Source organism: Engystomops pustulosus, chromosome 11 (genome assembly GCF_040894005.1).
Source record: "Engystomops pustulosus chromosome 11, aEngPut4.maternal, whole genome shotgun sequence".
NCBI lineage: Eukaryota > Metazoa > Chordata > Amphibia > Anura > Leptodactylidae > Engystomops > Engystomops pustulosus.
The window spans coordinates 10,840,458-10,866,602 of record NC_092421.1 but is presented as its reverse complement, the minus strand read 5'-3'; the positions used below and the strand labels follow the sequence as shown (position 1 = coordinate 10,866,602).

Genomic DNA, 26,145 nt, shown 5'->3' with positions numbered 1-26,145 from the left:
CTCTCTGTGTGTTTGCGTCTTCTCTCTGTGTGTTTGCGTCTTCTCTCTGTGTGTTTGCGCCTTCTCTCTGTGTGTTTGCGCCTTCTCTCTGTGTGTTTGCGTCTTCTCTCTGTGTGTTTGCGTCTTCTCTCTCTGTGTGTTTGCGTCTTCTCTCTGTGTGTTTGCGTCTTCTCTCTGTGTGTTTGCGCCTTCTCTCTGTGTGTTTGCGTCTTCTCTCTGTGTGTTTGCGTCTTCTCTGTGTGTGTTTGCGTCTTCTCTCTGTGTTTGCGTCTTCTCTCTGTGTGTTTGCGTCTTCTCTCTGTGTGTTTGCGCCTTCTCTCTGTGTGTTTGCGTCTTCTCTCTGTGTGTTTGCGCCTTCTCTCTGTGTGTTTGCGCCTTCTCTCTGTGTGTTTGCGTCTTCTCTCTGTGTGTTTGCGTCTTCTCTCTGTGTGTTTGCGCCTTCTCTCTGTGTGTTTGCGCCTTCTCTCTGTGTGTTTGCGCCTTCTCTCTGTGTGTTTGCGCCTTCTCTCTGTGTGTTTGCGCCTTCTCTCTGTGTGTTTGCGCCTTCTCTCTGTGTGTTTGCGCCTTCTCTCTGTGTGTTTGCGCCTTCTCTCTGTGTGTTTGCGTCTTCTCTCTGTGTGTTTGCGCCTTCTCTCTGTGTGTTTGCGCCTTCTCTCTGTGTGTTTGCGCCTTCTCTCTGTGTGTTTGCGTCTTCTCTCTGTGTGTTTGCGCCTTCTCTCTGTGTGTTTGCGCCTTCTCTCTGTGTGTTTGCGCCTTCTCTCTGTGTGTTTGCGTCTTCTCTCTGTGTGTTTGCGTCTTCTCTCTGTGTGTTTGCGCCTTCTCTCTGTGTTTGCATGGGTTCCCTCCAGGTCCTCCTGTTTCCTCCCACACTCCAAAACATACTGGTAGGTTGATTAGATTGTGAGCCCCATTGGTACAGGGACTGATTTGGCAAAGTCTGTGCAGCGCTACATAATCTGTGTGCATTGTGTGCACATAAAGCAATTATTGTCAGCACACAGCATCTCACAGCACAGAGGAATCATGAAGTGTCTGCTTAGAATCTTACACCCACCATCACTGAGTTAACGGAGCTAAAACCACAATAAAACTGAGTAAAGCTGTAAAGTAAGGGGTTAAAAATTATCTTTATTGTGTAATAATCACTAGGGGATTAAAATTTGAGAACTTTCTTTTATGGGCAACCCCTTTAAATTTAGTTTGGAGCAGAATAAAACATTTTTTTCTTTTCTTGATCTCCTACAGGCTTCTACAGCGCAGGAAATCTGTCATACGAATCAGGAGAAAATGATGAGATGCCATATTCCCCAGGAGAAAACCCTCCAACAGATTTGATTTATCCAGGACCTTATGGGCTAATGTCTGACACCTCTCCACATGGATCAGAAGCCATGGGGTCCGACATGTTCCCATGTACAGAGTGCGGAAAATGTTTCGCACGGGAAATGGATCTCGAGGATCATCAGAAAACACACAAAAATATCAATGAATGTCTGACCCAGAATGGTGGTGTGCTCAGTCATCTGATGGTCCATAAAGCCTTGAAGCCTTTCTCATGCTCACAGTGTGGGAAGGGTTTTACCCGTAAATCCTATCTTATCCATCATCAGAGAATTCACATGGGGGTGAAGCCTTTTCCATGTTCAGAATGCGGGAAAAGCTTCACCCAGAAATCCGTTTTGGTTCAGCATCAAAGAAGTCACACTGGGGAGAAACCATTCTTCTGTTCCGAATGTGGCAAGTGTTTTAGCATCAAATCGAGTCTGGTTGAACATCGGAAAATTCACACGGGAGAGAAGCCGTTCTTGTGTTTTGACTGTGGGAAGTGTTTTTACAAAAAATCGGATCTGGTTAAACATCAGAGGTTCCACACCGGGGAGAAGCCTTACTCGTGTTCGGAATGTGGAAGAAGCTTTGCCAATAAGTCCAATCTTACCGCACACAAGAGAAGCCACACAGGGGAGAAGCCATTTCCATGTCTGGAATGCGGGAAGTGTTTTACCAAGAAATCAATCCTTGTCAAACATCAGATCGCTCACACAGAAGGGAGACAGTTTTCTTGTTCGGAATGTGGGTCACAATTTACGCAAAAGGTGGACTTTCTGAAGCATCGGAGATCTCACAAGAGGGTGAAGCTTACATGTACAGAATGTGGCAAGTGCTTCGATCGAAAATCCTTACTTGTCCAACATCAGAGAATTCACACAGGGGATAAGCCATTTTCATGTTCTGAATGTGGCAAACGTTTTCTACAAAAAGCAGATTTCGTTGACCATCAGAGAACTCACACGGGGGAAAAGCCCTTCTCTTGTTTGGAGTGTGGAAGATGTTATACTAAAAAATCAAGCCTGGTCCAGCATCGGAAAGTACACTCAGCGCAGAATTTAATTGACGGTCAGAGAATTCACACGGGGAGGAAGCCATTCTCTTGTTCGGAGTGTGGGAAATGTTACTCTAACAAATCGAGTCTGGTCCAGCATCAGAAAATTCACTCCGCAGATATGCCATTTTCATGTTCTGAATGTGGGAACTGTTTTACTCAGAAATCGTATCTTATTAGGCATCAGAGAAGCCACACAGGGGAGAGGCCATTTACATGTTCGGACTGTGGAAAGGGATTTACGCAGAAGGCCGGCCTCATTGCACATCTCAAAGTTCACACTGGGGAAACGTCATTCACACCTTCAGATTTCAGTAATAGCTTTCCCCCGAATTCAGATCAAGATGACCCTCAGAAAATTCTCATAGAGGAGAAGCCTTTTTTTGGTCAATGATGTAGATTCAATCTTTCTTCCACCTCAGATCTTCCGTAGTGCAGACTCTTAACTTCTCCTTAAAGAGGTATTCCCACAAAAACAAGAACTCAGGACAACAAAATAACAGATGTTTTTGTTTGCGTTTTGGTTGTCCTTGGATACGACCATAAACTCCTGACAGATTCCTCTCATATGAATGGCTTCTGCTGTACTGTAGGGGGAGGATCAGGAAGCCGGGAGCACTACAGACACAGGCACTTTTTGTCCAGCAGCAGCTCTACAGACAACATAAGCTCTGGATCGGAGGGGAGGGAGCGACATAGCAGGGCTGACTGTGTGTTTTATTGATTAAATGAGGTGGGAGAGTTGAGTGTGTGACTGTTTCTTATATCCATCTCATGACTGATCTGTCACATCTTTTTTCAAAGTATCAAATACTAGTAGAATCTTCACAAGCTAAATAAAAGTGTAGCTAAACCCTATTCCCTGATCATCTAAGCACATTGTCAGCACACAGCATCTCATAACACAGAGAAATCATGAAGTGTCTGCTCAGCTAGTGCCACCCACACTGCTGAATGTTACAGTTGACATCCCTGAGTGATAGGACCAAAAGCAGCAATAAAATTGAGTAAAATTACAAAGTAAGGGGTCAAAAATGATCACTAGGGGATTGCACTTTGAGAACTATCTATAATGGGCAACCCCTTCTTAAAGAGTTCCTGTAGAGAAAGTTGATTTCTCTTCACACAGCCAGCTTCACTGTCACTTACACCTTTCTGAGGGAGTGGTTAATAATGTTGCAGAGCCCAGTCACACAAAACCACTGTCTCTCTCTCCTGCTCCCCCACCCTCAGCAATTCTCTTCAGCTAGGTTCTTTAGCCGTATCGCTGAGGAGTGGCAAGTTAGCCTGACTGTATACTGCAGCGCCCCTCTTCCATGACTGTATATTGCAGCTCCCCTCTTCCATGACTGTATACAATGGCTCTCCTCCTCAATGACTGTATAGTGCTGATCCCCTCCTCCATGGGTTCCTGCAGCTCATCCATGATTGCATACTGCATCTCCCCTCCTCCATGACTGTATACTGCATCTCCCCTCCTCCATGACTGTATACTGCATCTCCCCTCCTCCATGACTGTATACTGCATCTCCCCTCCTCCAGGGCTGTATACTGTAGCTCTCCTCCTCCATGGCTGTATACTGTAGCTCTCCTCCTCCATTACTGTATACTGATGCTCTCCTCCATGACTGTATACTAAAGCTCTCCTCCTCCATGACTGTATACTGCATCTCCCCTCCTTCATGACTGTATACTGATGCTCTCCTCCTCCATGACTATACTGCGGCTCTTCTCCTCCATGACTGTATACTGCTGCTCCCCTCCTCCATGACTGTATATTGCAGCTCCCCTCCTCCATGGCTGTATACTGCGGCTCTCCTCCTCCATGGCTGTATACTGCGGCTCTCCTCCTCCATGACTGTATACTGCGGCTCTCCTCCTCCATGACTGTATACTGCGGCTCTCCTCCTCCATGACTGTATACTGCGGCTCTCCTCCTCCATGACTGTATACTGCGGCTCCCCTCCTCCATGACTGTATACTGTGGCTCTCCTCCTCCATGACTGTATACTGCAGCTCCCCTCCTCCATGACTGTATACTGAAGCTCTCCTCCATGATTGTATACTGCAGCTCCCCTCCTCCATGACTGTATACTGCAGCTCCCCTCCTCCATGACTGTATACTGCAGCTCCCCTCCTCCATGACTGTATACTGAGGCTCCCCTCCTCCATGACTGTATACTGAGGCTCCCCTCCTCCATGACTGTATACTGAGGCTCCCCTCCTCCATGACTGTATACTGCAGACCCCCTTCTCCATGGCTGTATACTGAAGCTCCCCTCCTCCATGGCTGTATACTGCAGCTCCCCTCCTCCATGACTGTATACTGCAGCTCCCCTCCTCCATGGCTGTATACAGCAACTCCCCTCCTCCATGGCTATTTACTGCAGCCCCCTCCTCCATGGCTGTATACAGCAGCTCTCCTCCTCCATGACTGTATACTGCAGCTCTCCTCCTCCATGACTGTATACTGCAGCTCTCCTCCTCCATGACTGTATACTGCAGCTCTCCTCCTCCGTGACTGTATACTGCAGCTCTCCTCCTCTGTGACTGTATACTGCAGCTCTCCTCCTCCGTGACTGTATACTGCAGCTCTCCTCCTCCATGGCTGTATACTGCAGCTCCCCTCCTCCATGACTGTATACTGCAGCTCCCCTCCTCCATGCCTATACTGCAGCTCTCCTCCTCCATGACTGTATACTGCAGCTCTCCTCCTCCGTGACTGTATACTGCAGCTCTCCTCCTCCGTGACTGTATACTGCAGCTCTCCTCCTCCGTGACTGTATACTGCAGCTCTCCTCCTCCATGACTGTATACTGCAGCTCTCCTCCATGACTGTATACTGATGGTCTCCCCCCTCCAGGGCTGTATACTGCAGCTCTCCTCCTCCAGGGCTGTATACTGCAGCTCCCCTCCTCCATGGCTGTATACTGCAGCTCTCCTCCTCCATGACTGTATACTGCAGCTCTCCTCCTCCGTGACTGTATACTGCAGCTCTCCTCCTCCGTGACTGTATACTGCAGCTCTCCTCCTCCGTGACTGTATACTGCAGCTCTCCTCCATGACTGTATACTGATGGTCTCCCCCCTCCATGACTGTATACTGCAGCTCTCCTCCTCCATGACTGTATACTGATGCTCTCCCCCTCCATGACTGTATACTGATGCTCTCCTCCTCCATGACTGTATACTGCAGCGCTCTTCCTCCATGACTGTATACTGCAGCTCCCCTCCTCCATGACTGACTGTATACTGATGCTCTCCTCCTCCATGACTGTATACTGATGCTCTCCTCCTCCATGACTGTATACTGCGGCTCTCCTCCTCCATGGCTGTATACTGCAGCTCTCCTCCTCCATGACTGTATACTGCGGCTCTCCTCCTCCATGGCTGTATACTGCGGCTCTCCTCCTCCATGGCTGTATACTGCGGCTCTCCTCCTCCATGGCTGTATACTGCGTCTCTCCTCCTCCATTGCTGTATACTGCAGCTCCCCTCCTCCATGCCTATACTGCAGCTCCCCTCCTCCATGGCTGTATACTGCGGCTCCCCTCCTCCATGGCTGTATACTGCAGCTCTGAGGCAAATAAGTCAGTGGGGCCAGTTTTAATATGAATTGTGTAATAATCTTCCTGTCCCTCCTCTCCTTAGGACAGTGAAGGTCGTATAGCCGACACCAGAGGGATTATCAAAAGAATTTTAAGATTGTTTTTTCCTCATGTTGTACATCATTTCAGTGGTAAATTTTGGCTGAAATGTTTTATGTATTTATATAAAATAAAAAATGATGAAATCTTTTGAAAATTTTTCAAAATTCTAAATTATCTCGTTTTCAGATAGATAGCGGGAGCCCGCACCGCACTAGTATGCCGCAGAGCGCTAATAGCGGGAGCCCGCACCGCACTAGTATGCCGCAGAGCGCTAATAGTGGGAGTCCGCACCAGTATGCCGCAGAGCGCTTATAGCGGGAGACCGTACCGCACTAGTATGCCGCAGAGCGCTAATAGTGGGAGTCCGCACCGCACTAGTATGCCGCAGAGCGCTAATAGCGGGAGCCCGCACCGCACTAGTTTGCCGCAGAACGCTAATAGCGGGAGCCCGCACCGCACTAGTATGCCGCAGAACGCTAATAGCGGGAGCCCGCACTAGTATGCCGCAGAACGCTAATAGCGGGAGTCCGCACCGCACTAGTATGCCACAGAGCGCTAATAGTGGGAGCCTGCACCGCACTAGTTTGCCGCAGAGCGCTAACAGCAGGAGCCCGCACTAGTATGCCGCAGAGCGCTAATAGCGGGAGTCCGCACCGCACTAGTATGCCACAGAGCGCTAATAGTGGGAGCCTGCACCGCACTAGTTTGCCGCAGAGCGCTAACAGCAGGAGCCCGCACTAGTATGCCGCAGAGCGCTAATAGCGGGAGCCCGCAGCGCACTAGTTTGCCGCAGAGCGATAATAGTGGGAGTCTGCACTAGTATGCCCCAGAGTGCTGATAGCGGGAGCCCACGCCGCACTAGTATGCAGCAGAGTGCTAATAGCGGGAGCCCGCGCCGCACTAATATGCCGCAGAGCGCTAATAGCGGAAGCCCGCACCGCACTAATATGCCGCAGAGCGTTAATAGCGGGAGCGCTAATAGAGGGAGCCCAAACCGCACTAGTATGCCGCAGAACGCTAATAGCGGGAGCCCGCACCGCACTAGTAGCAGCAGAGTGCTAATAGTGGGAGCCCGCGCCGCACTAATATGCCGCAGAGCGCTAATAGCGGGAGCCCGCACCGCACTAATATGCCGCAGAGCGCTAATAGCGGGAGCCCGCACCGCACTAATATGCCGCAGAGCGTTAATAGCGGGAGCCCGCACCGCACTAGTTTGCAGCAGAGCGATAATAGTGGGAGTCAGCACCAGTATGCCGCAGAGCGCTTATAGTGTGAGACCGTACCACACTAGTAGCAGCAGAGCGCTTATAGCGTGAGACCGTACCACACTAGTAGCAGCAGAGCGCTAATAGCGGGAGTCCGCACTGCACTAGTATGCCGCAGAGCGCTAATAGTGGGAGCCCGCACCAGTATGCCGCAGAGCGCTAATAGTGGGAGCCTGCACCGCACTAGTTTGCCGCAGAGCGCTAACAGCAGGAGCCCGCACTAGTATGCCGCAGAGCGCTAATAGCGGGAGCCCGCACCGCACTAGTTTGCCGCAGAGTGCTAATAGCGGGAGCCCGCACCGCACTAGTTTGCCCCAGAGTGCTGATAGCGGGAGCCCGCACCGCACTAGTATGCAGCAGAGTGCTAATAGCGGGAGCCCATGCCGCAGAGCGCTAATAGCGGGAGCCCGCACCGCACTAATATGCCGCAGAGCGCTAATAGCGGGAGCCCGCACCGCACTAATATGCCGCAGAGCGCTAATAGCGTGAGCCCTCGCAGGACTAGTATGCCGTTAGGGAAGGGGTAGAGCTTCCAAATTAAATGGTCAATATCCAGAAGCAAATCGATGGGGGGAGCAGCCCTAGCAGCTGCTATTGGGCCCCACAATGTCGGGGGGTCTGGCATTTGACCTGCCACTATTCTATACATATTATGCTCAGTGCATATCATAGATAGTACACACCTGAGCCGGGAGCTCCGAGAACTGTCGGGGGAGAGCAGAATGACAGGACAGGAATCTCTCATTTCTCCTTCCTGCAATCTCCATGTTCTCAGCAGCTACTGCATGAAATCATATCTGTGACCTCTGACCCCCTGGGGTAAGAAGACTGCCTGACAGTGAGTATATACATATAGGTGTGTGTATATATATATATATGTGTGTGTATATACTGTATGGGGGAGATTTATCATTAGTCCTATGTAGCTTCATGGCGTATAATTTTAGTGTTTTTGTGGGGGTGGGGGGTTTGTGAGAAAAAAACACTGTACTGTGATGTATACACGGCTCTGTATACTGTACTGTATGATGTATACACGGTTCTGTATACTGTACTGTATGATGTATACACGGCTCTGTATACTGTACTGTATGATGTATACACGGCTCTGTATACTGTACTGTATGATGTATACAGGGCTCTGTATACTGCACTGTATGATGTATACACGGCTCTGTATACTGCACTGTATGATGTATACACGGTTCTGTATACTGTACTGTATGATGTATACACGGCTCTGTATACTGTACTGTATGATGTATACACGGCTCTGTATACTGCACTGTATGATGTATACACGGCTCTGTATTCTGTACTGTATGATGTACACACGGCTCTGTATACTGCACTGTATGATGTATACACGGCTCTGTATACTGCACTGTATGATGTATACACGGCTCTGTATTCTGCACTGTATGATGTATACACGGCTCTGTATACTGCACTGTATGATGTATACACGGCTCTGTATACTGCACTGTATGATGTATACACGGCTCTGTATACTGCACTGTATGATGTATACACGGCTTTGTATACTGTTCTGTGTGATGTATACACGGCTCTGTATACTGTACTGTATGATGTATACACTGCTCTGTACACTGCACTGTATGATGTATACACGGCTTTGTATACTGTTCTGTGTGATGTATACACGGCTCTGTATACTGCACTGTATGATGTATACACGGCTCTGTATACTGCACTGTATGATGTATACACGGCTCTGTATACTGCACTGTATGATGTATACACGGCTCTGTATACTGCACTGTGTGATGTATACACGGCTCTGTATACTGTACTGTATGATGTATACACTGCTCTGTACACTGCACTGTATGATGTATACACGGCTCTGTATACTGTTCTGTGTGATGTATACACGGCTCTGTATACTGCACTGTATGATGTATACACGGCACTGTATGATGTATACACGGCTCTGTATTCTGTACTGTATGATGTATACACGGCACTCTATGATGTATACACGGCTCTGTATACTGTACTGTATGATGTATACACGGTTCTGTATACTGTACTGTATGATGTATACACGGCTCTGTATACTGCACTGTATGATGTACACACGGCTCTGTATACTGCACTGTATGATGTATACACGGCTCTGTATACTGCACTGTATGATGTACACATGGCTCTGTATACTGTACTGTGTGTATACACGGCTCTGTATACTGTACTGTGTGATGTATATACGGCTCTGTATACTGCATTGTGTGATGTATACACGGCTCTGTATACTGCACTGTATGATGTACACATGGCTCTGTATACTGCACTGTGTGATGTATACACGGCTCTGTATACTGCACTGTGTGATGTATACACGGCTCTGTATACTGCACTGTATGATGTATACACGGCTCTGTATACTGTACTGTACGATGTATACACGGCTCTGTATACTGTACTGTATGATGTATACACGGCTCTGTATACTGCACTGTGTGATGTACACACGGCTCTGTATACTGCACTGTGTGATGTATACACGGCTCTGTATACTGTACGATGTATACACGGCTCTGTATACTGTACTGTATGATGTACACATGGCTCTGTATACTGCACTGTGTGATGTATACACGGCTCTGTATACTGCACTGTGTGATGTATACACGGCTCTGTATACTGTACTGTACGATGTATACACGGCTCTGTATACTGTACTGTATGATGTACACACGGCTCTGTATACTGCACTGTGTGATGTATACACGGCTCTGTATACTGCACTGTATGATGTATACACGGCTCTGTATACTGCACTGTATGATGTATACACGGCTCTGTATACTGCACTGTATGATGTATACACGGCTCTGTATACTGCACTGTATGATGTATACACGGCTCTGTATACTGTACTGTATGATGTATACACGGCTCTGTATACTGTACTGTACGATGTATACACGGCTCTGTATACTGCACTGTGTGATGTATACACGGCTCTGTATACTGCACTGTATGATGTATACACGGCTCTGTATACTGCACTGTATGATGTATACACGGCTCTGTATACTGTACTGTACGATGTATACACGGCTCTGTATACTGTACTGTACGATGTATACACGGCTCTGTATACTGTACTGTATGATGTATACACGGCTCTGTATACTGCACTGTGTGATGTACACACGGCTCTGTATACTGCACTGTGTGATGTATACACGGCTCTGTATACTGCACTGTATGATGTATACACGGCTCTGTATACTGTACTGTACGATGTATACACGGCTCTGTATACTGTACTGTATGATGTATACACGGCTCTGTATACTGCACTGTGTGATGTACACACGGCTCTGTATACTGCACTGTGTGATGTATACACGGCTCTGTATACTGTACGATGTATACACGGCTCTGTATACTGCACTGTATGATGTATACACGGCTCTGTATACTGCACTGTATGATGTATACACGGCTCTGTATACTGCACTGTATGATGTATACACGGCTCTGTATACTGCACTGTATGATGTATACACGGCTCTGTATACTGCACTGTATGATGTATACACGGCTCTGTATACTGCACTGTATGATGTATACACGGCTCTGTATACTGCACTGTATGATGTATACACGGCTCTGTATACTGTACTGTACGATGTATACACGGCTCTGTATACTGTACTGTACGATGTATACACGGCTCTGTATACTGCACTGTACGATGTATACACGGCTCTGTATACTGCACTGTGTGATGTATACACGGCTCTGTATACTGCACTGTGTGATGTATACACGGCTCTGTATACTGTACTGTACGATGTATACACGGCTCTGTATACTGTACTGTATGATGTATACACGGCTCTGTATACTGCACTGTGTGATGTACACACGGCTCTGTATACTGCACTGTGTGATGTACACACGGCTCTGTATACTGCACTGTGTGATGTATACACGGCTCTGTATACTGCACTGTGTGATGTATACACGGCTCTGTATACTGCACTGTGTGATGTATACACGGCTCTGTATACTGCACTGTATGATGTATACACGGCTCTGTATACTGTACTGTATGATGTACACACGGCTCTGTATACTGTACTGTGTGATGTATACACGGCTCTGTATACTGTACTGTATGATGTACACATGGCTCTGTATACTGTACTGTATGATGTACACACGGCTCTGTATACTGCATTGTACGGACACTGTAGCCTTGCTATACATTTCCTCCTCCTTTCGTTTACCATAAGGAAGTAGAAGCTGCACAGTGATTGGAGGGAAATTGCTACTCCCACCCATGTGACTAATCACATGTCCCTGATGACATCATCTGTATTGTCTCTGGCAGAGGAGGAGCTTGTCCTGGGGTCAGGGGTCACTGCGGGATGCTTAGCTCCTTGCTTTGGACTGTTTTGGCTCTCATAGTTTCTTGCACTGATGTCTCCTTGTTGTACACGTGAGTGGACAGTCTCATGGCTGTCATCCTGCATTACATCCTCACCGTATATGTCCTACATTACCTGGGGGGTCAGAGCAGAGGGTAGAAAGGGGGGGGGGGGTAGAAAGAGTGCGACGAGGGGGACGGGAGGGTAGAAAGAGGGGGACGGGAGGGTAGAAAGAGTGCAATGCCCAGATAGAAGGAATGTAAATGATAGAGAGAGGAGAGAAAAATGAGCCAAGAATACAGCACATGCTTGAGGAGAGATTGTAATCAGGTGTTTTGGGGTCTTTAGATGGCAAAATAAGGCTAATGTTGATAAAAAAAAATAATGGAATATGTGCACTGGAGGTGGTCAGAGTTGATTCAATAATTCTAACAGGTCACACACCTGGCTAGTATCTCTCTTTGTGACCTTGTGATCGTAATCTATAATTTGATATATTTGCAAATTTCTGTCTTGTCTGCTCAAATCCAGCCCAACCCCTCCTCAAGTCCAAGGATTGGAACAGCCTTACTGCCAGGATACTAAATCTAACTATGGAGATGATCTGTCTGCTAACGGGAGAGGTGAGGGATTCTGGGTAATACATCACATGACATCACTATTATCTGTATTAATAACACAGGACATGACTGGGGAGGTGAGGGATTCTGGGTAATACATCACATGACATCGCTCTTATCTGTATTAATAACACAGGATATGATTGGAGAGGTGAGGGATTCTGGGTAATATATCACATGACATTGCTCTTATCTGTATCAATAACACAGGACATGACTGGAGAGGTGAGGGATTCTGGGTAATATATCACATGACATCCCTCTTATCTGTATTAATAACACAGGACATGACTGGAGAGGTGAGGGATTCTGGGTAATATATCACATGACATCGCTCTTATCTGTATTAATAACACAGGACATGACTGGGGAGGTGAGGGATTCTGGGTAATATATCACATGACATCGCTCTTATCTGTATTAATAACACAGGACATGACTGGGGAGGTGAGGGATTCTGGGTAATATATCACATGACATCGCTCTTATCTGTATTAATAACACAGGACATGACTGGGGAGGTGAGGGATTCTGGGTAATACATCACATGACATCGCTCTTATCTGTATTAATAACACAGGATATGATTGGAGAGGTGAGGGATTCTGGGTAATACATCACATGACATTGCTCTTATCTGTATCAATAACACAGGACATGACTGGAGAGGTGAGGGATTCTGGGTAATAGATCACATGACATCGCTCCTATCTGTATTAATAACACAGGACATGACTGGAGAGGTGAGGGATTCTGGGTAATATATCACATGACATCCCTCTTATCTGTATTAATAACACAGGACATGACTGGAGAGGTGAGGGATTCTGGGTAATATATCACATGACATCACTCTTATCTGTAGTAATAACACAGGACATGACTGGGGAGGTGAGGGATTCTGGGTAATATATCACATGACATCACTCTTATCTGTAGTAATAACACAGGACATGACTGGGGAGGTGAGGGATTCTGGGTAATATATCACATGACATCCCTCTTATCTGTATTAATAACACAGGACATGACTGGAGAGGTGAGGGATTCTGGGTAATATATCACATGACATCACTCTTATCTGTAGTAATAACACAGGACATGACTGGGGAGGTGAGGGATTCTGGGTAATATATCACATGACATCACTCTTATCTGTAGTAATAACACAGGACATGACTGGAGAGGTGAGGGATTCTGGGTAATATATCACATGACATCGCTCCTATCTGTATTAATAACACAGGACATGACTGGAGAGGTGAGGGATTCTGGGTAATATATCACATGACATCCCTCTTATCTGTATTAATAACACAGGACATGACTGGAGAGGTGAGGGATTCTGGGTAATATATCACATGACATCACTCTTATCTGTAGTAATAACACAGGACATGACTGGGGAGGTGAGGGATTCTGGGTAATATATCACATGACATCACTCTTATCTGTAGTAATAACACAGGACATGACTGGGGAGGTGAGGGATTCTGGGTAATATATCACATGACATCGCTCTTATCTGTATTAATAACACAGGACATGACTGGAGAGGTGAGGGATTCTGGGTAATACATCACATGACATCGCTCTTATCTGTATTAATAACACAGGACATTTTATTCAAAGGGTTACACAGTAGTGAAGACCTCTGATAAGTGTGTGACCCCTAGCAGTTGTCCCCGTGTGCCAGGAGGATGGAGCATGACCCAGAGCCCCATCATGGAGCCTCCACCTCCATCACTGATAACTGAGAGGAACATGGGGCAGAAGATCCTGGAGCTCACACACAAGATCCTGGAGCTGCTGAGCGGAGAGGTGAGCGCTGCAGGGAATGCTGGGACATTATACAAGGGGTGATGTGTCTGGGTGATGACTGTATCATTGTGGGTGTCAGGTCCCTATAAGGTGTCAGGATGTCAGCGTCTATTTCTCCCTGGAGGAGTGGGACTACATAGAAGAGCACAAGGACCAGTACAAGGACGTCATCATGGAGGCGCTTGCAGAACCTGGTACGAGACTTTGACGGTAAAAGCGTTTCAGACTTTCCCCCATTATCCGTTTGTTACGAACAAAACTTCTGACAAGCATCGCCCTATACATGCATTTTCACGTTTCTTAAACATATTTGGACAAACAAAAAGGGTTCTGTCTTAATAGGGTGGGGTGTGTCCTAAGTTGTAAAGGTCTGACCTGGCCTTGAATTGCGCACTGCCCTGGATCACTTCACGGTCCGGCACTGCCCCCTATCTGCCCAACCTCTCTCTACACTGGGAATTGCGCCCGGCCCACAAAAAAGTATTTTTTAATATTACAGCTTAAAGGGTTTGTCCACTTTCAGACAATAATTGATATGGTTTGTGTAATGAAAAGTTATAGAATTTTCCCATATACTTTCTGTATTGATTCCCTGTGGTTTTTTAGATCTCTGCTTGCTGTCGGCTTCTATGTTTACTACCAGTAGATATAAATCCATCCATGGTCATGTGATGGACACACGGGTGCACAAGCTGTTCTTATCACAGACATACCGACTTGTGCCTGTCCATCACATCACCATGGACAGATCTCTATCCTCTGGAAGTAAACATAGCAGCTTTCTATAGCAGGACAGCAAGCAGAGATCTAGAAAACTCTTGAGGAATTGATACAATTTTCCAATTAACATTGTGTAAAACTTACACAAACCATATTAATTATGTGTTAAAATTGGACAACCCCTGTAAGGCCTCATGCACGTGACCATATACAGGGCTGTGACCTAACAGCACAAATTGTGGTGATCTCACGGCGCTCATTGGGGTCTATTGTGCATGGTCCTAGTGCAGTGAGACCTCTCTCCACCAAGCCAAAATGGGCCACAAATCCCCCCCCCCCCATTTTAAGGCCTGTGTCTGCACAAGTCCTTAGCCAGTGTAGTCTGACTTTGTACTTTCTGCCTTCTAAATGCATAGCTCCCAACCACCCCGTACCGGGACTGTCCCACTGTCATGGGCAGCTGGGAGATTGTCCCGGATATTCCCTCCAGGTCCCGCAGTGGCTGGGGTTGTCCCGGCTCTGTGTCCCACCTAGTAAATCCTTTCAAAGCCAGAACCTGTAATACTGAATGGCTTCTACAGACATCGGGCAGGGAATCCTTTTGAGAGAAGTGTTGGGTTAGCGCAGAGCAAGGACCACGTCATCGGGGAGAGATCACCATCTGTCCATATATGGTCTACACTTCCCCGGGATTCCCCAGACACAAGGTCTCTATTTAATTCAATTTTTGCCCAGCACAGCATTTGAACCCACAGCCTCCACCTGCCATAGAGATACAGAACCTCTATCCACTAGGCTACAGGCTTAATGGTTGTCAATGGGAGGAATTTATATAACTAAGAGCTGCACTGTTACACTGTGATACAAGCTGAATGTACTGGTATATAGAGATCATCTTCTCTTATTAATAATGATCGTCTCCATGATAATAATAAATAATAATAGTCTCAATAATTACAATAATAATCTCTGAGAAGATGTATCTCTATATACCAGTATATTCATATGTCTCTCTATGACAGGAGTGTGGAGGTTGTGGGTTCAAATCCTGGGCTGGGCAAAAATGTTTATTAATAATAATCCTCTCCATATTAAAGGGGTTATCCAGGGCTGTGCTATTTAAAAATAATAAACATGTACTTGCCTCGTCCGGCGCTGCCGATGTCCCACGCCGCGGTCTGTCTCCTCTGTGCGCCGGTTTCATTACAGGGAGCTCCCATCCGACACCATCTCCCAGCGCTGACAACGCTGAGAGATGGGGACGGTTGGGAGGAGCCGGCCACACCGCGGACCGGAAGCTCCCTGTGTAAACAAACAGGGGCACGGATCGGAGGGACCGCGGCGCGGAACATCGGCGGCATCGGAGGAGGTAAGTACATGTTTATTATTTTTAAATAGTCCACCCCAGCCCTCAGTAATTTTGAAGACCCGGATAACCCCTTTAATAATAACATTTTAATTTATTATTATTATGGAGATGATTATTAATATGGAAATTAATTATTAATTTTGGGGCATGATTAGGGGTGTGGCTTAGGGGGATCACTGCGGCACACGAAGCGTGCCGCCATTTTGTCCCTCTTTCTCTTCCGGAAATGTTGGGAGGTATGTAAATGTTATGGTAACCTGCTCATACATATATATTTCAGTCGATATGTCTCCTACAGATGGATCCAGTGATGGAAATCCGGCAGAGGGCGCTCGGAGTCCTGTGTCCTCCCAGAGTCATCCAGAGGAGAAGCGCAACCTCCCACATGACTATCAGGTAGATGGCGCAGAGGGGACGTTACCTTCCTTAGGTGGAGTTATAAGCCAGAAAACCACATAATGGGGCACATTTACTTACCCGGTCACTGGAGTTCATTGAAAGTTTATTGTCCGACTATAATGCTGGGTGCGACGATTCACTAAGATCGTGCGCCAGAAATCATGAATGTGTCGCTTCCCCGCTCAGGTCCGACAGAGTTCACCTTTTTTTTTGTGGTGGTGCACCTTTTACACAGGGCTTGCGACAGAACTTTAAAGTTAAATCCCGCGCTCAGTCCGAATCAATCGGATCGTCGGATGGCCCGCACCCTAAATTGTGTCTCAGCTGCGCCACAAAAGGGTCGTGTGTGAAATAATAGCGGAGCAGCCACTTCTTAAATACCTGTGCAAGGAGTTTTGGCCATGAAGAATGTGAACAATCTGACAAAAGTGCAGCGCAAAGCCCTTAGCAGATGAGCCCCAATATTTGTGGATTTCTAGGGAAATGTTTTACAAGGGAAATGAAGTGCGACACAGTTCTCATTTACACCCCAAGGTTTTCTCTATAATACAGTCACATCCGCTCGGAGCCAGAGATACTTTCTTATGGTTCTGTAGTCTGCGCCAAGGCCAAACCCCCCATTAGTGAGTATAATACGGGTTCTCTCATTATCCCTCCGCATGGCTCTCAATATGGCTGTAGTTTTAGGTGTTTGCAGGAACCCCTCACACGTGTGGTGGCTGCTGAGAGGTTAACGCGGGCGCCGTTGTGACCGGCGCAGAGACTTAAAGGGGTTTTCCCTTTTCAGCAAACTAATGTTATTGTATGTATTATAAAAAGTTATACAACTTTCCAATATGATCTCTGTATCAATTCCTCACAGTTTTCTAGATCTCTGCTTGCTGTCCTTCTTTAGGAGCTTCAATGTTTACTTCCAGTGGACAGAAATCTGACTCTGGTCACACAGGTGCACGGCTTGTTATATCACACAGGTGCACGGCTTGTTATATCACACAGGTGCACGGCTTGTTATATCACACAGGTGCACGGCTCGTTATATCACGGAGAGTAATCAGAGCTTTGTGATATAACGAGCCGTGCACCTGTGTGATATAACAAGCCGTGCACCTGTGTGATATAACAAGCAGTGCACCTGTGTGACCATGGTCAGATTTCTGTCCACTGCAAGTGAACATTGAAGCTTTCTATAGAAGGACAGCAAGCAGAGATCTAGAAAACTGTAAGGAATTGATACAGAAAGTATATTGGAAAGTTGTATAACTTATTGTATGTATTATAAAAACATTAATTTGCTGAAATGGTAAAACCCCTTTAAGGGTGGTTGGTCCCTCAAGTGGCAAATCTTGCTTCTTAACCTCTTCACGCTCCAGGACGTGTATGTACATCATCCAGTGAGGGCTCACTCCCTAGATACATGGGGTTTGCTGCACACTGTAGAGTTGCCCGAGGTGCTCTTGATGTTAAAAGTAAGGACCAGGAGGCAGGAGCGGTGATCCAACAGGACAGATCACGGCTTACAAACGTCCATAAAATAGTGCAGGCCTTGGCCTCTACACCGGGACATTCATCCAGCTGGATTTTGCCAGTGGACAGGCTCCTGTTGCTGTGTCAGGCTGACCCTCTCCTCACTATCTCAGTACACACACACTCACTGAGCCATACTAACTCAGCACATGTCTGGGGTTTGGTCCCCATATACTAGTGATGAGTTGGCACAAAGAACCGGCTCTTTTGCATGAACAACGGGAGTTGGCTCCATTCAGTGAACCGATACCACACTTAACTCCACCCCTAATTGGCTCACCACGCCCCCTTTAACCCACTAAAATGAGGTTAAGAGTAGAGGGGATGACTGGCCGTACTGATGCCCCCCGTGTTATACATTTACTAAGGAGCCGTTTAGGAGCAAGAAGAGCCGGTTCTTCTAAGTGTGGGGAGCCGGATGACCCAACTCACTAAGAAGAGTCGGGCCTCCCATCACTACTATATACTCTGCTCTGTCAGACTGTATATTAGGTAGCCCCTACCTCTCACCCTAGCAGGGCCAGAGCCTTAAAGGGGTTGTCCGAGTTTAAAAAAAAAAAAAATATATATGTGGCCGGGAGCAGGCTGCCTAAAATAATAAAGATGTACTTACCTCCCGGTGCCTTCCGGTATCCAGCGCTGCTGTCGCTCCGGTCCGGGCGCCATGTAAACAGCTGGATACAGCTTCCGGCCGGCCGTGGCCGGGCACGCCTATCCGTCCCTATACACAGCATTGTGTATGGGGGCCGGAAGGTTGTCGGGTCCGGCCGGAACTGAGTCCAGCGCTGCTCCGGCGGCCATGTTTGTTTACATGGCGCCCGGACCGGAGCGACAGCAGCGCTCGATACGGGAGGTCACCGGGAGGTAAGTACAGCTTTATTGTTTTAGTCAGCCCGCTCCCGGCCACATATAGTTTTTTTTTAAAACTCGGACAACCCCTTTAAGTTTTATCACCAATTTGCACAATATAAATAGATAATGACATTGGAACAGTGTTAACACATAATAAACTGTGCAATAATCACATTAACGAACTTTAACCCGTTCACTCATGTTAAGGGGTCCAAAGGTGTATTTGGGGACACTACATGTTCCTGGACTATCTCTTTGTTCTTTGTGTCATTCAGGCCAGAGATCCAATGAAAGCTGAGGTCTTCGACAGAGATGGGTCCTATGAAGGTGCCGATCTGCAGTGTAAAGAGGAGGAGGCACCTACCAACCTTCATCCAGGTGAGTAATGGCCGTAGTGACAGGAGCCGCTTCTGTATTGGTTACATGCACAGGTTTCAGAACATTCATGGGTTTCGGCTAAATTCTAACCTCTTGCCCTTCATTAATGTGAATTATTTCTTTTCTCCGAGGAGACATTCGTTGCTGGGAATAACCAGAAGGGCAATTCATTCTCTTTTGAAATGTCGGAGGCAGCTCATCAATATCTCTAGCAATTCCTTAAAGGGAACCTGTCACCACATTAATTCTCCTCCACAACCACAAACTGCACCTTCTTCTGTAATATGTATTTCCCTGGAGGCGTTTTTTTTAGGGTGTTTCTACGTTGCAGCATGAATGAAAGTCAAGGAGGTGGGGCTGCACGACCAAGCAGTCAGACAACCCCGCCTCCTGACTGCTGTTTGCTCTGCCCACTCTGTGCAGCTTCTATCCCAGCCACGCCTCCTTATTGTGATGTCACTCTCCAGCTATCCAGAGATCTCGCTTATGCGCAGTGTCTCGGGAGTGGCGTGCACGTACTGTGCAGCGTGCAGGGGCACCTCTCAGCCTGGGCACCCTCCTGCACGCTGCAGCAGGGCATTAAACCGCCGAGTACTGCCAGCATATCTCTCCAGATAGCAGGTATAAAAGCTACGCTACAAATGACGGTGTCTTTCCCTGTGGGCGTTTTCTTCACAATCGCACGAGATCTCTGGATAGCCGGAGAATGACGTCACAATTAGATGATGGAGCTGGGTCTACAGTGGGCAGAGCAAAGAGCGGCCAGGAGGCGGGGTTGTTTGACTGCTTGGTCAAGCAACCCCACCTCCTTGACTGCATCTTACAAAAGAATCAAATATGATTTGTCATTCATGCTACAACGTAGAAATATGCTGTAAAGACCTCCAGGGGATGTACATAATACAGAAGAAGACACCGCTTGCAGGGGGATAGTCTGGTGACAGGCTCCCTGTAACACTGATCGGAGTGTCGGGATGGGTGCTTGACTTGCTACCAGGGGCATAACTACAGCCATAGCAGCTGCTATGGGGCCCACAGTGTCAGGGGGCCCCGACATCTGTGGTATTTGGTGTGAATATGCTATATGTATGTATTTGTGATGTGTATATGCTGTAAATGTGTTTGCATATGTGATGTGTATATCCTGTATGTCTATGTATATGATGCATGGGTATATATGTAGTGTATATTTTTTAAGGGGAGAGTGGGGCCCCATTCAGGAATCCGCTTTGAGGCCCTGCCTTTCCTAGTTACGCCACTGCTTGCTTACCCTATTCATTTTAGGAGTATGGCTCAAGATCAGTGAGAATTACTCCCCCAAAACAGCGATGCAATGACCGAATCCCCAGTTAGGACCAGATCTTCCTTTACCATCAGCTCTATAATCCTGAGGTCCTTGGGAATTTTCTGACATCTCTTTCTATTTCCAGAAGATGACGATAGGAAAACCTCGGGGGAACCTTATGACATCGCTAAAGATTGCCTAGAACAACCCGCTATCCAGGGGACGTGTTTGGGTCTTACTGATCTGACATGGGCTCCCTCCAGTCATGAGGAACATTCTGAACATCTAGTTTCACAAAATCATGAAGGGCAGGAAACCTCCTCTCTTAAAGGGCTCTTCTGCTGCTCTCAGTGTGAAAAGGGTTTTACCAGGAAGTCAAGTCTTCTGAAGCATGAGATAATCCACACCGGAGAGAAGCTGTTCTCCTGCTCCGAGTGCGGAAAGTGTTTCATGTTCAAAGATCATCTTCAGCGTCACCAGAGAATTCACACAGGGGAGAAGCCATACCAGTGTTCTGAATGTGGGAGACGATTCATCCAAAAATCAGGTCTAAGTAAACATCAGAAAGTTCACACAGGCGAGAAACCATATTCCTGCTCTGAATGTGGAAAATGTTTTGCAGAGAAATCGGGTCTTGTGAGACATCAGAGAACTCACACAGGGGAGAAGCCATATTCATGTTCAGAATGTGATAAATGTTTTGCTCAGAAATTGGAGCTTGTAGAACATCACAGAAATCACACGGGGGAGAAGCCATTTCTGTGTTTGGAGTGCGGTCAGTGTTTTAGTAGGACATCAGTTCTTGCAAATCATCAAAGAATTCACAAAGGGAAAATCCCTCAAAGCAAGCACAAGGAGGTCTCCATCTAAATGTAGGAGAGTGGGATTCTTCATCAAGGACTAAAGATTTCTGAAGATAAGGAGCCATGTTATCTTATGTGTTGTATGAAAATGAACTTCACCAAAACATAGGAAGCATAGCCTAAACATGTGTCCCAATGACCTGAATTAGTGTCGGACTGGCCCACCGGAGGATCGTACCAGAGGATCCTCCGGTGGGCCATGGCTCGACCCAATACTGAACCCTAGGGGTCCATCAGAAAACACCACAATTTGGACGCTGCAGGAGTATATTGCCTGGGGGATAATGAAGAGTGTGCTCCCAAATTGATTTTCTCTGGTGGGCCTAAGGAAACCCAGTCCGACACTGACCTGAATGACTGGTGCCATGTCATATACTATATACCTAGTGCACACGTGGTGGTCATCACATTGGGCCACCTCCCAGAATAATATTCCAAAATTTATGTGCACATTTTAGAGTTCCAGGTGCTGCGCAGCCAAGGATACAATATGATCCATATGTTATGGGCGAAAGATGAACTACCGAATGTCAGAACCATGACCCAGCCAGTACAGAGGACTCGCTCCGATCTTCTACGTCTGATGTGGAGCTGATCAGGATCTATAGAGACTTGTGTTGTTTCAATTTGGAGATCGCATTGTGACCATTTTACTAAACATAAATTACATTTCTGTGTATGGGGGGCTACGTGCGATCCTCCAAACCTCAGCTGACCATGATCAGGGATGATTTTGTTCTGCTGACAGGTGTCCACAGAGTCGGATTGTCCTACCAGAGGACCCAAAAAATCAGCTCCCTCTGTCACCCAGTAGATAGGTAGCCGCAGCACATGCCCACCCCAGTAGATAGGTAGCCGCAGCACGTGCCCACCCCAGTAGAGAGGTAGCCGCAGCACGTGCCCACCCCAGTAGATGGGTAGCCGCAGCACGTGCCCACCCCAGTAGATGGGTAGCCGCAGCACGTGCCCACCCCAGTAGAGAGGTAGCCGCAGCACGTGCCCACCCCAGTAGAGAGGTAGCCGCAGCACGTGCCCACCCCAGTAGATAGGTAGCCGCAGCACGTGCCCACCCCAGTAGATGGGTAGCCGCAGCACGTGCCCACCCCAGTAGATGGGTAGCCGCAGCACGTGCCCACCCCAGTAGAGAGGTAGCCGCAGCACGTGCCCACCCCAGTAGAGGGGTAGCCGCAGCACGTGCCCACCCCAGTAGATGGGTAGCCGCAGCACGTGCCCACCCCAGTAGAGAGGTAGCCGCAGCACGTGCCCACCCCAGTAGAGGGGTAGCCGCAGCACGTGCCCACCCCAGTAGATGGGTAGCCGCAGCACGTGCCCACCCCAGTAGATGGGTAGCCGCAGCACGTGCCCACCCCAGTAGATGGGTAGCCGCAGCACAGGCCCACCCCAGTAGATGGGTAGCCGCAGCACGTGCCCACCCCAGTAGAGAGGTAGCCGCAGCACGTGCCCACCCCAGTAGAGAGGTAGCCGCAGCACGTGCCCACCCCAGTAGATGGGTAGCCGCAGCACGTGCCCACCACAGTAGATGGGTAGCCGCAGCACGTGCCCACCCCAGTAGATAGGCAGCCGCAGCACAGGCCCACCACAGTAGATAGGTACTTTACAGAACTTAAGGACTAATAACACTCAGCAGGGTTGACTTATTTAGCAGAATATTGCCGAAGGCAAAATATTTTTTCCCATATCCAGGTGTCAATAAAATGTAACTTTTATTGGTGTTGAATAAAACAAAAGTGGTTGAAGCAAATAAACTCCTTTAACAACCCAATGTTTGTGTGGAAATCAGTTTTGCTGTCTATATAGTTATAATTTTGCTGTCTCTGTAGTTACGCCCCTGCCTGTAATAATATTCTTTAAGTCTTGTTCTTGAAAGTGGTAGTTCTAAGCCACAGATACATGGCTCAGGGTGAGCTGGTGCCGGAGCATATTTTCATTACTACAATAAACCCTATATTGCTGATTTATACTTTATATTAAAATTTGTTTTGGCGCACCGCAGTAGGGCACGGCGCACCAACCGAGCGCCCGTGCGGGCGGCTGATTCTGAAGTGCCGGAGAGCCGTTGACGTCACCGAGCTCCCGGGCACACTCGCGCAAAGGTTTCCTTTAAGAACAAGACTGAAAGAATAGAATTACATGCAGGGGCGTAACTACAGTCGTAGCAGTTGCTACGGGGCCTGGCAGGGTGAGGGGCCCGTACTCGGCCGTGTGTCCTGGGCCTCTCTTTCCCCCTGCCTGTAGTTACGCCCCTGTAATGGGCAGCGCAGGGGTACTGAGATGCAGGGCTGGATTTAGGGCCGGGCACCATCCTTCTGCTCCGTACACAGAGGATCCTGCTATCCAGAGGGAGAAAGGGGAGGAGTCTGCCTGCAGCCAATCCCTGCTCCGCATGTCAGCAGTGTGGGAGACTCAACTTGAGAGAGAAGTCGGCACCTGAAGAAGCAGCAGCCTCCTCCATAGCAGCCGGGAATCAGCCAGAGCCAAGTCCTCACTCTCCCCAGTGTCTCCTCACACTCTGCCTTAACCCCTTAGTGTCCTGTGTGCAGGAGCAGATAAGAAGCTCCTAAGTGTCCCTTACAGACCCCCTCTACATCATCCCCTCATATCTTCCCCCACCACTGCATTTCTGCATTAATATGATGTTCTGCAGCAGCTGTGTGGAGCAGTCAGTAATAAATGTGATGCAGTCGGTAATAAATATGGAGCAGTCAGTGATAAATGTGATGCAGTCGGTAATAAATGTGATGTAGTCAGTAATAAATGTGATGCAGTCAGTGATAAATGTGATGCAGTCAGTGATAAATGTGGAGCAGTCGGTAATAAATGTGATGCAGTCAGTAATAAATGTGATGCAGTCAGTGATAAATGTGGAGCAGTCGGTAATAAATGTGATGTAGTCAGTAATAAATGTGATGCAGTCAGTGATAAATGTGGAGCAGTCGGTAATAAATGTGATGTAGTCAGTAATAAATGTGATGCAGTCAGTGATAAATGTGGAGCAGTCGGTAATAAATGTGATGCAGTCGGTAATAAATGTGATGCAGTCAGTGATAAATGTGGAGCAGTCGGTAATAAATGTGGAGCAGTCAGTAATAAATGTGATGCAGTCAGTAATAAATGTGATGCAGTCAGTAATAAATGTGATGTAGTCAGTAATAAATGTGGTGCAGTCAGTAATAAATGTGGAGCAGTCAGTAATAAATGTGATGCAGTCAGTAATAAATGTGATGCAGTCAGTAATAAATGAGGAGCAGTCAGTAATAAATGTGATGCAGTCAGTAATAAATGTGGTGCAGTCAGTAATAAATGTGGTGCAGTCAGTAATAAATGTGGAGCAGTCAGTAATAAATGTGATGCAGTCAGTAATAAATGTGGTGCAGTCAGTAATAAATGTGACGCAGTCAGTAATAAATGTGGAGCAGTCATTAATAAATGTGAGGCAGTCGGTAATAAATGTGATGCAGTCAGTAATAAATGTGGTGCAGTCGGTAATAAATGTGATGCAGTCGGTAATAAATGTGATGCAGTCAGTAATAAATGTGGAGCAGTCGGTAATAAATGGGATGCAGTCGGTAATAAATGTGATGCAGTCGGTAATAAATGTGATGTAGTCAGTAATAAATGTGATGCAGTCAGTAATAAATGTGATGCAGTCAGTAATAAATGTGGTGCAGTCAGTGATAAATGTGGAGCAGGCAGTAATAAATGTGATGCAGTCAGTAATAAATATGGAGCAGTCAGTAATAAATGTGATGCAGTCAGTGATAAATATGGAGCAGTCAGTAATAAATGTGATGCAGTCAGTGATAAATGTGGAGCAGTCAGTAATAAATGTGATGCAGTCAGTAATAAATATGGAGCAGTCAGTAATAAATGTGATGCAGTCAGTGATAAATATGGAGCAGTCAGTGATAAATGTGATGCAGTCAGTAATAAATGTGATGTAGTCAGTAATAAATGTGATGCAGTCGGTAATAAATGTGGAGCAGTCGGTAATAAATGTGATGCAGTCGGTAATAAATGTGGAGCAGTCGGTAATAAATGTGGAGCAGTCGGTAATAAATGTGGAGCAGTCGGTAATAAATGTGGAGCAGTCGGTAATAAATGTGGAGCAGTCGGTAATAAATGTGGAGCAGTCGGTAATAAATGTGATGCAGTCGGTAATAAATGTGATGCAGTCGGTAATAAATGTGATGCAGTCGGTAATAAATGTGGTGCAGTCGGTAATAAATGTGGAGCAGTCGGTAATAAATGTGGAGCAGTCGGTAATAAATGTGATGCAGTCAGTAATAAATGTGGTGCAGTCAGTAATAAATGTGACGCAGTCAGTAATAAATGTGGAGCAGTCAGTAATAAATGTGATGCAGTCAGTAATAAATGTGGTGCAGTCAGTAATAAATGTGGAGCAGTCAGTAATAAATGTGGTGCAGTCAGTAATAAATGTGATGCAGTCAGTAATAAATGTGGTGCAGTCAGTAATAAATGTGGTGCAGTCAGTAATAAATGTGGAGCAGTCAGTAATAAATGTGGTGCAGTCAGTAATAAATGTGGTGCAGTCAGTAATAAATGTGGAGCAGTCAGTAATAAATGTGATGC

General features: G+C 46.9%; 1 protein-coding gene across 1 annotated transcript in view; it reads left to right on the top strand.

Annotated features, from left to right (window-relative positions):
* Positions 1-23,362, top strand: part of LOC140106455 (uncharacterized) — a 44,043-nt gene extending 20,681 nt beyond the window's left edge. The window contains exons 7-13 of the mRNA XM_072130901.1: positions 1,246-2,772; positions 12,235-12,326; positions 13,956-14,144; positions 14,224-14,338; positions 16,532-16,629; positions 19,284-19,386; positions 20,817-23,362. Of these exons, the coding sequence (XP_071987002.1) occupies positions 1,246-2,772; positions 12,235-12,326; positions 13,956-14,144; positions 14,224-14,338; positions 16,532-16,629; positions 19,284-19,386; positions 20,817-21,541 (2,849 nt within the window). The 3' untranslated portion in view covers positions 21,542-23,362. The remainder of the gene's footprint in view (positions 1-1,245; positions 2,773-12,234; positions 12,327-13,955; positions 14,145-14,223; positions 14,339-16,531; positions 16,630-19,283; positions 19,387-20,816) is intronic.
* The last annotated feature ends 2,783 nt before the right edge of the window (positions 23,363-26,145 follow it).